Source organism: Pleurodeles waltl, chromosome 1_1 (genome assembly GCF_031143425.1).
Source record: "Pleurodeles waltl isolate 20211129_DDA chromosome 1_1, aPleWal1.hap1.20221129, whole genome shotgun sequence".
Classification (NCBI taxonomy): domain Eukaryota; kingdom Metazoa; phylum Chordata; class Amphibia; order Caudata; family Salamandridae; genus Pleurodeles; species Pleurodeles waltl.
The window spans coordinates 657,355,275-657,369,215 of record NC_090436.1 but is presented as its reverse complement, the minus strand read 5'-3'; the positions used below and the strand labels follow the sequence as shown (position 1 = coordinate 657,369,215).

Sequence of the window (13,941 nt, the reverse complement as noted above, 5' to 3'; positions counted from 1 at the left end):
TTCCTTCATGGAACCTCAACATTGTCTTAACACGACTCATGGGTCCACCTTTTGAGCCCATGCACTCTTGTGAAATGCAATAATTAACATGGAAAGTTGCATTTTTGATTGCCATCACATCTCTAAGAAGAGTGAGTGAAATTCAAGCATTTACCATACAAGAACCATTTATTCAAATACACAAGCATAAAGTAGTTCTACGGACAAATCCCAAATTTTTACCAAAAGTGATCTGTAGCTGAAAGAGCACTGCATACATTAGACATCAAAAGAGCGCTAATGTACTACATTGACAGAACAAAACTAATTTGAAAAACAAAACAACTATTTATTGCTTTCCAAAAACCTCATACAGGGAATCCAATTTCTAAACAAGGCATTGCTAGATGGATAGTTAAGTGTATTCAAACCTGCTATCTTAAAGCAAAGAGAGAGCTGCCTATTACACCAAAGGCACACTCAACCAGAAAAAAAGGGGCTACCATAGCCTTTCTAGGAAATATTCCAATGAACAAAATATGTAAGGCAGCAACATGGTCTAAGCCTCATACATTTACCAAACACTAGTGTGTAGATGTGTTAACTGCACAACAGGCCACAGTAGGTCAAGCTGTACTACGAACATTATTTCAAACAACTTCAACTCCTACAGGCTGAACCACCGCTTTTGGGGAGATAACTGCTTACTAGTCTATGCACAGCATGTGTATCTGGAGCTACACATGCCATTGAACGGAAAATGTCACTTACCCAGTGTACATCTGTTCGTGGCATTAGTCGCTGCAGATTCACATGCGCCCACCCGCCTCCCCGGGAGCCTGTAGCCGTTTAGAAGTTGATCTTGAACATTTGTAAATTTGTAAATATATTACTTTAAACTTCATTATGTACATACGTATTCACTCCATTGCATGGGCACTATTACTAGCATACACAACTCCTACCTCACCCTCTGCGGGGAAAACAATCTAAGATGGAGTTGACGCCCATGCGCAATGGAGTCGAAATGGGAGGAGTCCCTCGGTCTCGTGACTCGAAAAAAGACTTCTTCGAAGAAAAACAACTTGTAACACTCCGAGCCCAACACCAGATGGCGGGATGTGCACAGCATGTGAATCTGCAGCGACTAATGCCACGGACAGATGTACACTGGGTAAGTGACATTTTCCATATGTATATATATATATATATATATTCACTTAAAAAAATCTAAGTTTACAGAGATGTTATAGTTAGGTTCTGTATTTACTTGCACATAACCATAGAAATTCAGCAGTTATAGTTTTTTTTTACATTTATTAATTCATGCTTTTTGAACTATACAGGCCGTATAATAAATTTTTATGCAATAGGCTATAATACTTGAGTAATAGCTCCATAGGGTTCGCTCAGCATCATTAAATGACCTAGAAGAAATAAACATATAACACAAAAAAACAATAATGCAACCTCAGCTTCTTCATGCTTCCGCACAGGGCATGGGATAAGGAGAAGAAAGAAGGAACAAGGACAGTTAAAATCATTTTATAGTTGTTGTGGATGTGGGGGGATGGGTGAGTGGTGTGGGGGGGTGACGGTCAACAATGGGGAGACAAAGCCCAAGGGGGTGTGAAGTGTCATACAATAGTGCACAGATGTTATACATTCAGTGATTCAACGTCATCTGCTACTGCAGGGCCCAGCACTAGGATCTCCGGTATGGTTCTCAATCAGCTGGAAACTACAGGGAGAGTGTGAGCAGACAGGGTCTGGTGCGCCTGAGCAACAGTCACCCAAGACTGGTCAGCACCCCCTCTGGGTAAACTCTCTTCCGAGTTCGCATCCCTGACTGTGTCATGGTCAAGCAATTTAGCCATCATGCTACTCCAGATCTTGAGCTCCCAAACTACTTTGTTGTCAGTGCAGACTCTCCGGAGTCTGCACTTCTTGGCTGTTGCCCATCCAAGAAGATTATATAGCCATTTAGGCCGTATTGGGGGGGTCGGGCTAGCCAAAGGTATAGCTATGCGCCTGTGGACTAAGACAAATCTGAGCCGGGCAAATTTGTACTGCATCATTTTACCCTTCCAGGGTAGAGGCAGCAACGCCAGGGGGCAATGTCGGAGCCCAAGTTCTGCCTTCACTCTGGTTCCTTCACAAATCTCTCACAGTGCCTCCCCCCAAAAGGGTTGCAAATGCTCTCAAGTCCATGCGACGTGCCCGAAATCCGCTGGCCGTGCACCACAATGGGCGCAACCTGTGGATCACGCCAGGTAGACCCTATGCAGGCGCTGCTGCGTCAAGTAAACCTCATGCAAATAATAGAATTGTGACAATTTAAATCTGGCATTACTAGACATTTCTTGTACCTCCGCCAGGGCCCTTGCTCATTTGCCATCTCTGAGCAGGGTCTCTAAGTCCCCATCCCACAAGGCTTGCTGGGGGGCCATATTAGTAGGCCTGTCATTCTTTAGGGCCACACTCAGCTGGGTAATGATACCGTTTGGGGTCCTGGAATTTAATATCACCTATAACACCTGTGATTCCCTCGTCTTCTCCAGAAACAACATCCAGATATCTCGGGCTGTGCATGATATACTGGCATATTATAGGAACTGCCCTCTGCCTATTCTGAAGTGTGTGACTGCTGAGTCATAAAGATTCAGTTGAGAAAAAGGGCTCCTGGGCTCCCGCTCTTTGGCAGCCACCATTCAGCCACCTGAAAAAGTCCATTGATTCTTGGATCTGTATAAACGGCTGTAACCACCAAATTGGCATAGGGTGCCCGGAGTAAGACCTAACAAACCGCGCTCTCCCATGCTTGCAACTCCTGTGTGACCACAAAGGGTGTCCACGCTGGCAGCGTGCACCCACTCATAAGTACCTTAGGGAGCTTGTCTGTGGCAACAGAGCCTGATAGGAGTTTCTTTTCCCAGTTAACATCATCTTTACACCACAAAGAGGGATACTGCAGCAAACCCGCCAAGTAGTAGAGCCTAAGATCTGGCAAACTGAGGTCTCCCTGATTAAGGTCCATTGTAAGTAGTTCAAGACAAACTCTACTTCTCTTTCCCACCCATACTAGGGACACAAATCACCTGGTGATCCTCGGGAACGGCGAGGGCGGTAGTAAGCAAAACTAGTTCTGCATTCTATATAAGCAGTGGAGCATCAAGACCATTTTGCTCAGTGCCACCCTGCCCATGACCAACAGCGGCAAGGTGGTCCCAAACCGCACTGAAGCATTGAGTGTGTCCATTACCCTACCCATATTTAAGTCATATTGCAAATGGCATCATGCATTATCTGCATCCCAAGATAGCGGAAGCTTCCAGTCTCCCAGGTCAAACTCACTATGGGAAAGTCGGGGGGCACCTAATGTAGCCAGTTCTGCTAAGGGGAATAGCACCATCTTGTGGTGGTTATTACTTAGCCCAGAGGCTGCTCCTAAGTGCTCCATCAGCAGCAAGAGGCAAGGCACCCACTGTTCCGGCTCCGTCGCATATATTTGTGCATCAGCGTATAGGGACACGATGTGTGTTACATCACCTACTTACACGCCCCAGTCTTGTATCTCAGCTCTAAGGTAGAATGTGAGTGGCTCTATAGCAAGTGCAAATAGGAGCTGCAACAGCTGGCACCCCTATTGAGTGCCCCTTTTGATACAAAACACCTTGGAGACTTCCCCTCTCGTTGTTGGCTCAGTGTATAGTAGCCACACCCATGCCAGAAAGCCCTCACTCACACCCATGCAACAGAGAACCTCTCACAGGTAGGGTGAAGACAAGGTATTAAAGGCATTCTCTTTGTTTAGCCTATCAGCGCTGCCCTCAGACAAGTGTCCTGGGTTGCGTTGGAGAGACGTCTTAAGTTCAGATGCATTCCTGTAGCTGGCATAAACCTGCGTTGGACTTCCTGCACTCAGTATGTAACTATCCGCCTCAAGCGCAATGTCACTTTAGCCTATATTTTAATGTCGACGTTAAGCATGGATACAGAACAGTATGATCCCAGGTTGGTGGTGGCCCAGTCTGGCTGGGGAAGTATTATTATGAGGGCCTCTTGCATGTGGGTCGGCAATATGTCAATCTTGTGTGCCTCACTAAGGGTCACAAGGAGAGCAGGAAGCAAGGAGACTGAGTAGGCTTGGAAATATTCAACCGGGAGACCATCAGGTCCTGTACATTTCCTTCTGGCCATATCCCATAGGGCCTCTTGTAATTCCCCCAATGTGATATGCTCCCTCAGCCCATCTGTCTGTGTCACCATAAGGTGGGGTCTAAAAAGTTTTCTGCTCCACAATTCCTGGAGCAGCATACACTGACTTTAAATGGTTGTAAAGTGTTAGATTAATTGCCACTTGGCCAGTGTACCATCTTGAGTACAGAGGCCAAGAATGAGTGGTGGGGCCTTTCCTTTTTTAGTAGCCATGGTAGCATATGACCAGATTTAATGCCGTCCTGGTGTAAACACTGTCAGTACTTTTTTTGGACATGACAATCCAGCATGTTCAATGTTGCTGCCTCCCGCCTATGCGCCACCACTACGTCCACCCCACAGGTGTCCTGGTCTCCTTCCTGTTGCTGCAGGCCTGCTAGGGCTTCCTCTGTCTCTCCTGCAATTCACGCTCCATTTTTTCCGTATGCCATAGACCTTGCTGAGGCTCTCGCCTCGAACTGCCACCTTGAAAGCCCCACACTCTGTACCACGCACCTGGAAGGTGTGCCACTTTGTGGAGAAGAATCCCTGTATGGCCTCTGCTATATCAATGGCGTACGGAGGTTCTCCCAACGCCTCTGGACTCAGCCACCAGAGGCGGATGCAGGGTTTCCGGCCCGCACTCCACACTCCAACAACAGTGGGGCATGGTCCGACAGGAACCGCACCTGAGGTCACCTTCATTCATTAATAGGAAGCAGTCTAGGTGACTGTGAGCCCCGTGGGTAGGGTTATAACAGAAGAAAACCTTAGCTGTGGGGTGAAGTTCTCTCCATATGTCTAGAAGTTGTAGTCTAGCCATAGTTTACTGCAGGCTAGCCACCATACGGGGCTTCGTACCCATCCAAGGTGGATGCCAGTCCAGCTGGCCATTCAGTGCGCAATTAAAATCCCTCCCAGATTATGAGCGTCCCAACGTACGGTAATAGTTTGGACTTCAGGGCCCGGTAGAACTCGCCCTATTCCGTGTTAGGCGCATATACATTCAGAATACAGAGCTCACGACCGTTGAGCTGGCCATGAATAAGCACATAACTGCCTGCCACATCTGCAGTTTAGCCTCACAGCTGAAACGGGTCTCCTGGGGCCACCCATATGGATACTCCTCTGGCATATGAGGAGTAAGTGGAGGAATAAAGCTGTCCCCTCCATTTTTGTGACGTTTCGGAGTCTCTGCCCCCATCCTGCAGGAGGGTGATATGTACCAACAAATCAAAATGATATACACATAGTTCCAAAATGCAAGAGGGTTTCTTTCAGACTAATGGTTCTGCATTGAGTGGAAATCAATATATTCGAAGCAAGAGCCCTCACTCACCTTCCGGTGACATGCTTCATCATAGGGCTATGCTCCTCGTCAGGCCGGCGCTGCAATGCCTGACGGGCCCCACAAGGGGGCTCTTTGCCGGAGATCTTTTGAGAATAATGCACAACCGGTCAAAAAGTAATTTAAGGATTGGTATAAGGGTAGTGAAAAATGGCTAGAGGTAAAAAATTCTATTTATTCTGATACTGATACCTCTGACATGATTAAAAACGACAAATTGGGATATGGTAAAATAATGTCTACGCTCCCCAAATGACAAATTTTTTATACAGTCACTAAATCTCACAATAGAGAATAGGAAAGGTAAAGGTAAACACAGGATCCCCTGTGTTACTCTATATAATATTTAATATTTAGAGGGTAAGCATTGTGGAACCTTCGCCAAGTTGGTCCTCTTTTTTATTTTCACTGTTGTACCTTTATCACATGGCACCTCTGGGATTCCTCACGAGTGTATGGGGTAACAACTTAGGATATTGTGTACACGTCACAGTTGATGACAAAGAAATTCTTTGACGATTGTTTCTTTCGCCTATATTTTTTTAGGTTTCTGATTTCCCTATTATGGGTTCCTAATTGCTTAAAGGATTAGGTACGTGTTAAGGTCCTGACGAATCGCATAAGATCATTTATTGACTAAAAACAGCGAGTCGGTGGGGTGAAGGTACCCTGCCCCCTTTTCAATGTTTTATACTTTTATTTTTTGGAGACTTGGCTGAACTGTTGGCATCAATCAAATCTTTGAACAAGATCATCGGTATTTGCTGAGCCCCCGCTTGACGGATCACCCCGAAACTTTCAATGCAGAACAAGATTCTATAAGACACTTTTTTGGGGGGAAGTTTTGTGAAGATTCGTCAAGATATAGGCAAGTCAAAAAATGCTTTTTCTATTGAAACTAGGTCCTAACTATAACTACCTACTGACAAACATTATATATATATATATATATATATATATATATATATATATATATATATATCCCACAACAAAGGGTCTTCAAAACAGGGCACTCTGGCTGCTGGTGCAAACGTAAACAGACTACATACCACTTGAAAAAGACGTCAGTCGAAACGCGTTGTGGGGTCTGGTTTCATGCTGCTTTGATGAATAAATGGAAACTACTAAGAGAAACCTCCAGGAGTGCAGCGCTTTTTGTTGAACATATATATATATATATATATATATATATTATGGATGCAGGTATGTTAATCCAAGATTTTAGTGCATAACAATTAATAGATTATTAAACCCACATTTAGATGTTTATATTTTTTAGAGGAAAAATTGTATAGTGCCCTAAACAGGGAAACAGCCATATAAAAAGAAAAGTGAACACGTGGTGAAGAAACTTCGTGTTCATACAAGACACACAACTACAGTCTATACTACTCAAAGAGGGGCTAAAGGCTTGATTAAATCTTTGTGATCAGCCGAGTGCGTGTGCTGTTGACTGTCAAAGTCCTTTCTACCCTTTTTTTGGTGTTCAGTTCTCATCGCGACAGCAAAATATGCGGGGCAGCTAAGTGTAAAATTATAATAACTCTTAGTTGTACGAACGGCCACCTGTCCACATTCGAGGGGCAGAGAATTAGTACAATGTACGAACACCAAGGTGGTTAAAGTTAGTTGTACTGTACTTACTCCAGTGTCTGTGCGGGAGACCCGGAAGTCGCATGATACGATGAAGAAAATGGAGTTGCGTACTACTGGAAGGCTCTGTTCTAATTTATGCTCAGCAGGTGAGCCCGCACCGCTGCCATTAAAGGCGCGCAGTAGCGCAGGGCCAGCAGTATGTGGCTCATATGGAGAGCAGTAGGCACGCAATACCGCAGTGCCACAGGCTGAATGCCCTGTTAAAAGGACTTGTAACAACTTCCTGTGTTACTGGTAGGCGGCGTGTGGGAGGAGTGCGACAGCCACTGTCCCCATCGGGTAAATCTTGTTACTGTCTCCCTCGATTGAATCCTTCGCCCGATGGAGAAAGTGACCATAGGACTACTCGCGTTGATCCTTTACCTGCATTTACTCGGGCATGTTTATATTATTCACAATCTCTTGAATAATTTAGACGCATTGCCGGTTTTGTCAGCTACTTGCCTAAATGTGTGTGTTCTTTATTTCTAGTCACTAGTCTTTTGATCTTTTAAAAAATCTTCTTAGGAAAATCTTTTTAGGATCTTTTTTTGTTAGCATATTCATTGTAGCCTTTCTCGAACAGCTTGTGCCATAAAACAATTGCTGTGCCACAGTCTGACACAATATATTCAGCAATGTTATCGTTACAGTACAGTATGACTCTATTGGATATCAGGTCTCTATTAATCTTCCATATTTTAACAACCATGTTTTTGCGAAATCATTTATTCAAACTAGTGCTAGTGGTGAGCGTTCATCCTTATCTGGCTTAATATTATCTATTAATCCTATGATATCTCAACTTCATATCAATTAAAAAGTACTAATTTCTTAGTGGCCATGTGATTTTTTCGCCTAGCTGTAGCTCATTACAGAGGGGTGTTGTGTGTGTGGGTGAATGTGTGTGTAAAAACGGAGTTCCTTATTCAGATCATGGAACTCTAAGGTGACTTGCAATATCCTTTTAAGGTACATCAGAGTATTTTATTCTCTCACATGATGGTTCCACAGCCACTTAAGTCCATGGTGTGTTGCTCTTTCTTATGATACTGATGGCATGATAGACATGAATAATACAAACCAAAAAGCAGTTACTTCTTTGTTGCAAAAAGATAAGTCAGTTTTGTTTAATTCGATAAAAAATCTGTGGCTCAGAATGTTTTCAACTACGCTGAAATTCTGTCTTTTTTATAACGACTTATGTGGAAAAATAACCGTTACCATAAATATCTTTTTCTGCCTGTCACAGCTCACTCTTGAAGAAAATATCCCCAGAATGAACAGCTGGTTCTTGTTTTCATTGTTTAAACTGCAGCTGTAAATAAGCTGTGTGACCTGCCTTTCAGCAGGATGCTGGCTCTGGCAGCTGCACTGCCACGTCACAACTCAACTGAATTAACTTATTACAGTTGTGCAGATATGTAATTTCTGTCACTATAGGTGACTAGATACATCACAAATCGATAGTAATAAGCAAATAAGAGATGATCTTTTACATAAGAATAACAGATGTATTACAAAATGATCTATCATCACCCTTAATTGTGTTTAGCATTTTGTTGTGTTTGTTTCATGCTGATAGCTAAGTAACAGGTAGAAGGGTAAGTAGACGTTCATTACTCTCTTTCTGTTTAAAGGATGCCCTCCAAAGGAATTTCTTCAGTTTTAAACACATATTTTTAATACATGTGCTTAGACTGTTCATTCCTTTGATAGTGTTGACAAAGCTCCACAATGTTCAAAAATATTTATTTTATCAGGCGCATATTTTTTCATAAGCTACAACTGAAACCTTGGAGCCTTCATTTGTTTTATTGTCCGTCTGTTTTCTTTAAAAACAAAACACTCATCATGAAAAGCAGGCATTATTTTGAGCTTCATTAAGACCCTTCACACTCAGGTGTTTGTTTTATACCAACAAGTGATTCAACTAAATTTGTAACAAAGGTTTGCTGTATAATGGAATGCAGTTTTCTTACAGAATGAACCAACCAGAGTTCATGTTAAAGGTGAATGTAATTCCTAAATTGTAAGACTATATCAGATGCACCAACCCCTAACAAAGTGTTGGGAAACATTTGATTACACAGCGATGCAAGATTTAGAACGGGTTTTGTTTAGTCCCAAGTAAAACAGTACAGCTGCTAGAAGAAATAATGCACAATAAATCAGTTTTAAAAAGTCTGTGGCTAAAGGTGGTTTCTTAGTGACTAGTCATAGCAGTACTCTGAAATGTCTGAACGTAAAAGCCTAGCTGGCCACTGCCGCATCGTGAGGCATACACGTGCATGTGTGACGATGCATAGTGTGACTCTTGTGTGCTTATGGGTTGCGACGCATGGGCATTCTTTGGGTGTGACGCACGTAGCCAGCCGGCATTTTGCCTTTTACTATTCCAGTGTGGCTGTCATTCATGTCAAAACAGTGACACTTCAAACTCAAACTCTCATAGCCAACAGGTCATCTTTTAAAGTCGAGATCTATTGTCTTTGCCCATGTGTTGTTCTGCATTTTGTTTAGATGTTTTCATTACTTCATTAATGAAAAAAAAAGAATTCCGGGAGCGTTTTCCAAACAGTTATTGCGGACATCACAATGAACATTAGGTATCTTCAACTCCCTTTTGTTAAAAAAAAAAAACTGCTAGTCTGTGTTTTTTAACATTGTGATGAATGAAGACTTGTTATATTTCAGTGTATGACCTACTAGACGTGGTTTGCTTCTAATGTTTGGTTCACAACCATTAGAAACATTTTTTTAGAAATGGTAATTTTAAATTTCCACATTATTAGTTAAATTATTAATTTTAAATGTTGCAATTTTCTGAGTTGTGTGCTAATTTTAGCATTTTTAAGAATTTTATAAATGAGATGTATTTTTGGGTCCTTGAAACATTATTTTTACATTTTTAATCAAAGGAAAGCAGAGTGTTGCGAACTGTGCCTCTCCTAGCTGCCTGCCTCCCTCAAGACAAGTGTAAGGTCTTCATTGGTCGACGTTTTAATGAAGAAAGGTAAGTAGACAAGTTTAGTGTTAATTATTTCATGCTGTTTAACACCCATTGTAGCGAGCTTCATTAACAAGCGCTTCATCCACTCAGAATTTAGCTATGGTTTGTAGGAGTGGAAACAGTGAAAGCCCTTTGACAGAGATTGCAGACATATTCAGAGGCATTTTAAACAGCAGCGTCTCTTGTGAGCATGGTTTGCCGCTGGAGCTATATGGCGACTGGACCTTGTGAAGCATAGCAGGAAGTACTGGCCTTTTAAAAAATGAAAATATGGCACTTCTTGACAAAGACACGTCACGTGTAGAGTAGTCAAACATTGTCCTAGTGCACATGGTCCCTAAACATACACTCCAATCTAAAGTGTTCATGGGTGTAGAGTGGGCACATTCCATGAGTGAGACAAGTGTGCAGTTGAATTAAAAAATGATGAGTCTGGCCGTTGCATCACAAGACAAGTGTGAGTCCAGGAATGTGACATGAACATGATACACTGTATTAAGGCAGTACTGCCTGACTGTTGTAGTCACTCGTGCCTTGAGCCTACTTTTCCTCTTGGAGCAGAATCAGTATAATATGCGGGGTGGGTGACATTATCAGTGGAAAAGGCAATGACTCCAATGTCGTACATAATTTTGGAAGTATGTCTGTCCCATACAGGTTACCCTTGAGAAAGTTTCCCTCTTTTCTTGTCACATATATCAAGGAATTTACTGGTGCTGTTCTTAAAGAGCACATCCAACCGGCAATCCAAAATCCAAAATTTATCCAAAAAAACAATAAACTCAAATGACAACTTAACAAAGAATTCCTAGCTAAGTGTATTATACTTATTCTGATATAAACTGTAAAATGATGAGCAACTCTAGAAACAAATACTAATTTCAGAGCAAAACATTACCACCCACCGTCCATATTTCGATGTTGGATGGAACATTTAAAACTTGCCTAGCATCCTTCACCCAAAAATGTGCATTAATGAAAGGTTACATGACACCAATATATGACTAATACGAAGGTTCCCCCCACATAACATCACCTCCACCTATTATATACAATCAAGATTGACTTTGAACTCGCAATCATCCCAACAAACAAAACAAGCATTGGCAAAGCCATTGTTTTTAGGGTCGAGCCTGGTTTGCATGCGATCACGCATGAGTATCGCAGCGAGACGCTTTGGTATTTAGAAAAGGGCTCGGAGCCCTGTCAACTTCACGTCAGTGTTTTTTATTGGTTAGTCGGCTTGCCTAATAAAATCTGCTTGCTTTCATTAGTCGAAGGCACGCATACGTCATGCCTTTTCCGGTGGCTAGCCCTCCTGGAGCACAGCGACCAAGTATAGAAAACATGCGAGGCTCGCTGTTTTCCATCAGGCTCGTGGACTTCTTTTTTCTCTAATGTACGAGCGCGATCTCACTTGGCAGAAGTTGAGCGCTTTACATAGTTAATTTAACTTTTTCGGGTTATGTACATAAATGCACTTTTGCCCGATAGGTGAAAAGTCGGGTTAGGAGTTTACAACGTGATCAGCTCTAACATGAGCAAACGCGAGACCCGTTGCATTGTAAATGCTTGTTTCTTTTACATTCTGTTTGGCTAACTGGATTATAAATATTAAGAAAAGGTAATAATAATGTTTGTTCTAACTTTGATAAACTGTTATTTGTTTATGTTCTGATATATATTGAAAAAAAAAATAATATCCCAGGGTTCCAAACTTGTAATTTGTACCATATTTAATATGGCATCATATTTAAGTATAGCAATTTCAAGTTAGTAGAGTGCCACTGAACTTGCTGCACCACTCAATTCATGCCCCTTTTAACTACAAAGTAACTGCAATTGTGACTGCCTGTTAAGTAGTAAAGTACAGCAATATTTGGTGTTTAGAGGAACTATGACAACTTTTGGCCCCGGTGCTGCTGCACCTGCTGCACCATTCAGTTCATGACCTTAATGCTTGCAAAATAACTGCACTTGTGACTGCCTGTTTAGAAGTAAAATTTAGTAATACTTCATGTTTAGTGGGGTTCCTAGAGCTTTTGGGCACAGTGCCACTGCACCTGCTGCATCGCTCAAATCATGACCCTAATGTCTGCAAAGTAACTGTACTTGTGACTGGCTGTTTAGTAGTAAAATCTAGCAATAATCTATATTTAGTTGAGTTCTGACACCTTGTGGCACCTGTGCATCAACATCTGCTGCACCATTAAAACCATGACCCTAATGCCTGCAAGATAACTGCACTTGTGACTGCCTGTTTAGAATTAAAATTTAGTAATAATTTGTGTTTAGTGGGGTTCCTAGAGGTTTAAGATTTGTAAAATATAGCAATATTCGGTGTTTACAGGGTTATGACAACTTTTAGGCCTGGTGTCACTGCACCTGCGGCACCATTCAAATCATGACCCTAGTGTCTGAGTGCACTTGTGTGGCACTGAACCTGCTGCAGTATTCAAATTATGTCCCTATTGCCTGCAAGGTAACTGCACATGTGACTGCCTGTTTAGTAGGGACATATAGGAATATTTGGTGTTTATTGGGGTTCCTAGAGCTTTTGGCCCCAGAGTCACTACGCCTGCTGCACCACTAGTATCATGACCCTAGTGCCTACAAAGGTACCTGTTCTTGTAACTGCCTGTTTAGTTGTAAAATTTAGCAATAATCTGTGTTTAGAGCGGTTCTGACACCTTGTGGCCCACTTGCTGCACCATTCAAATCACGACCCTAGTGCCTGCAAGATAAATGCACTTGTGGCTGCCTGTTATTAAGTCACTGAGAGAATAACAGCTCGAAATAAAATGTTGACCAATTATACAAATTACTTTTTTTTTTTAAATAAGTGAGTGGTAATTTAAGAAACAAACACATAAATAATTGTAATATTTACAACTGTTATTCACCATAAATGTAATTATTAAGTAATACAAAAACACAACATAATGAGCCTACTCGCTGCTTGCTTTACATCTGCACTTGATACTCCAGTGCAGGCTTGGCCGACATGTTTCACATTTCAACGCAAATTGATTTGCGTTCAGTTAATCTTTTTGTATACAAACACTAACAAGTAATCAATCACAAAAAAACGGAAAGTGTATTTCGGCCAGGCTCCACGCAATGGAGAAAGCAGAGCAGAAGAGTAGGAAGTGACTTGTTAGCGAATAAAAAGCAAGTACATTCATGAGACGTTGGAGCGATGTTCAAAAGAACAAATGGGAAGTTCAGGTAAAAAAGTGGCAAAGTAAGAGCAAGTTCTAAGTCCTTTTAAAGATCGTTTTTTTAGTAGCATAAGACTTCGCAAGCACAGCGCAAGCAAAATCTAAAAATTGTATAATTCCTGCAAAATGCATGAAGATTTCTTCCATTTTGCACAGGCAATTTTAGGCAACATTAAAAAGCACCTTCGTAGATGATATCCGGAACACAATGAATTTCTGCATGAAGTCAAAAAATGAACATCTCTTGTACTCTGCTACTCCTTCCCCAGTGAATTTATTATGCCTAGCTACAGCAGAGTGGATTACAAAAAAGAAAACAAAGAAAAGATAACTTGCATTTTAAAGTATTTGAGGGCACCTGGAAAGAGTGACTAAATAGATCTAGTTGTAGTAGAACATCAAGGCCATACAAATTTCGGTGGAACTTCTACTCCAGCTGGTTGCGGGGTATGGGGTTGTAATGAATAATGCTACCAAAGATTAGCATCATTTCTTTGATGCCACTGTAGGTAAAAGCCACTCTATTTTCTGTGTTTCCTGCAAACCCT

General features: G+C 41.8%; 1 protein-coding gene across 4 annotated transcripts in view; it reads left to right on the top strand.

Moving 5' to 3' along the window:
* DTWD2 (DTW domain containing 2) overlaps positions 1-13,941 on the top strand; it is a 663,780-nt gene that overhangs the window by 260,083 nt on the left and 389,756 nt on the right. For all 4 annotated transcript variants that reach the window (XM_069226809.1, XM_069226831.1, XM_069226798.1 and 1 more), the window contains exon 4: positions 10,081-10,175. In XM_069226809.1, coding sequence (XP_069082910.1) covers positions 10,081-10,175 — 95 coding nt within the window. The remainder of the gene's footprint in view (positions 1-10,080; positions 10,176-13,941) is intronic.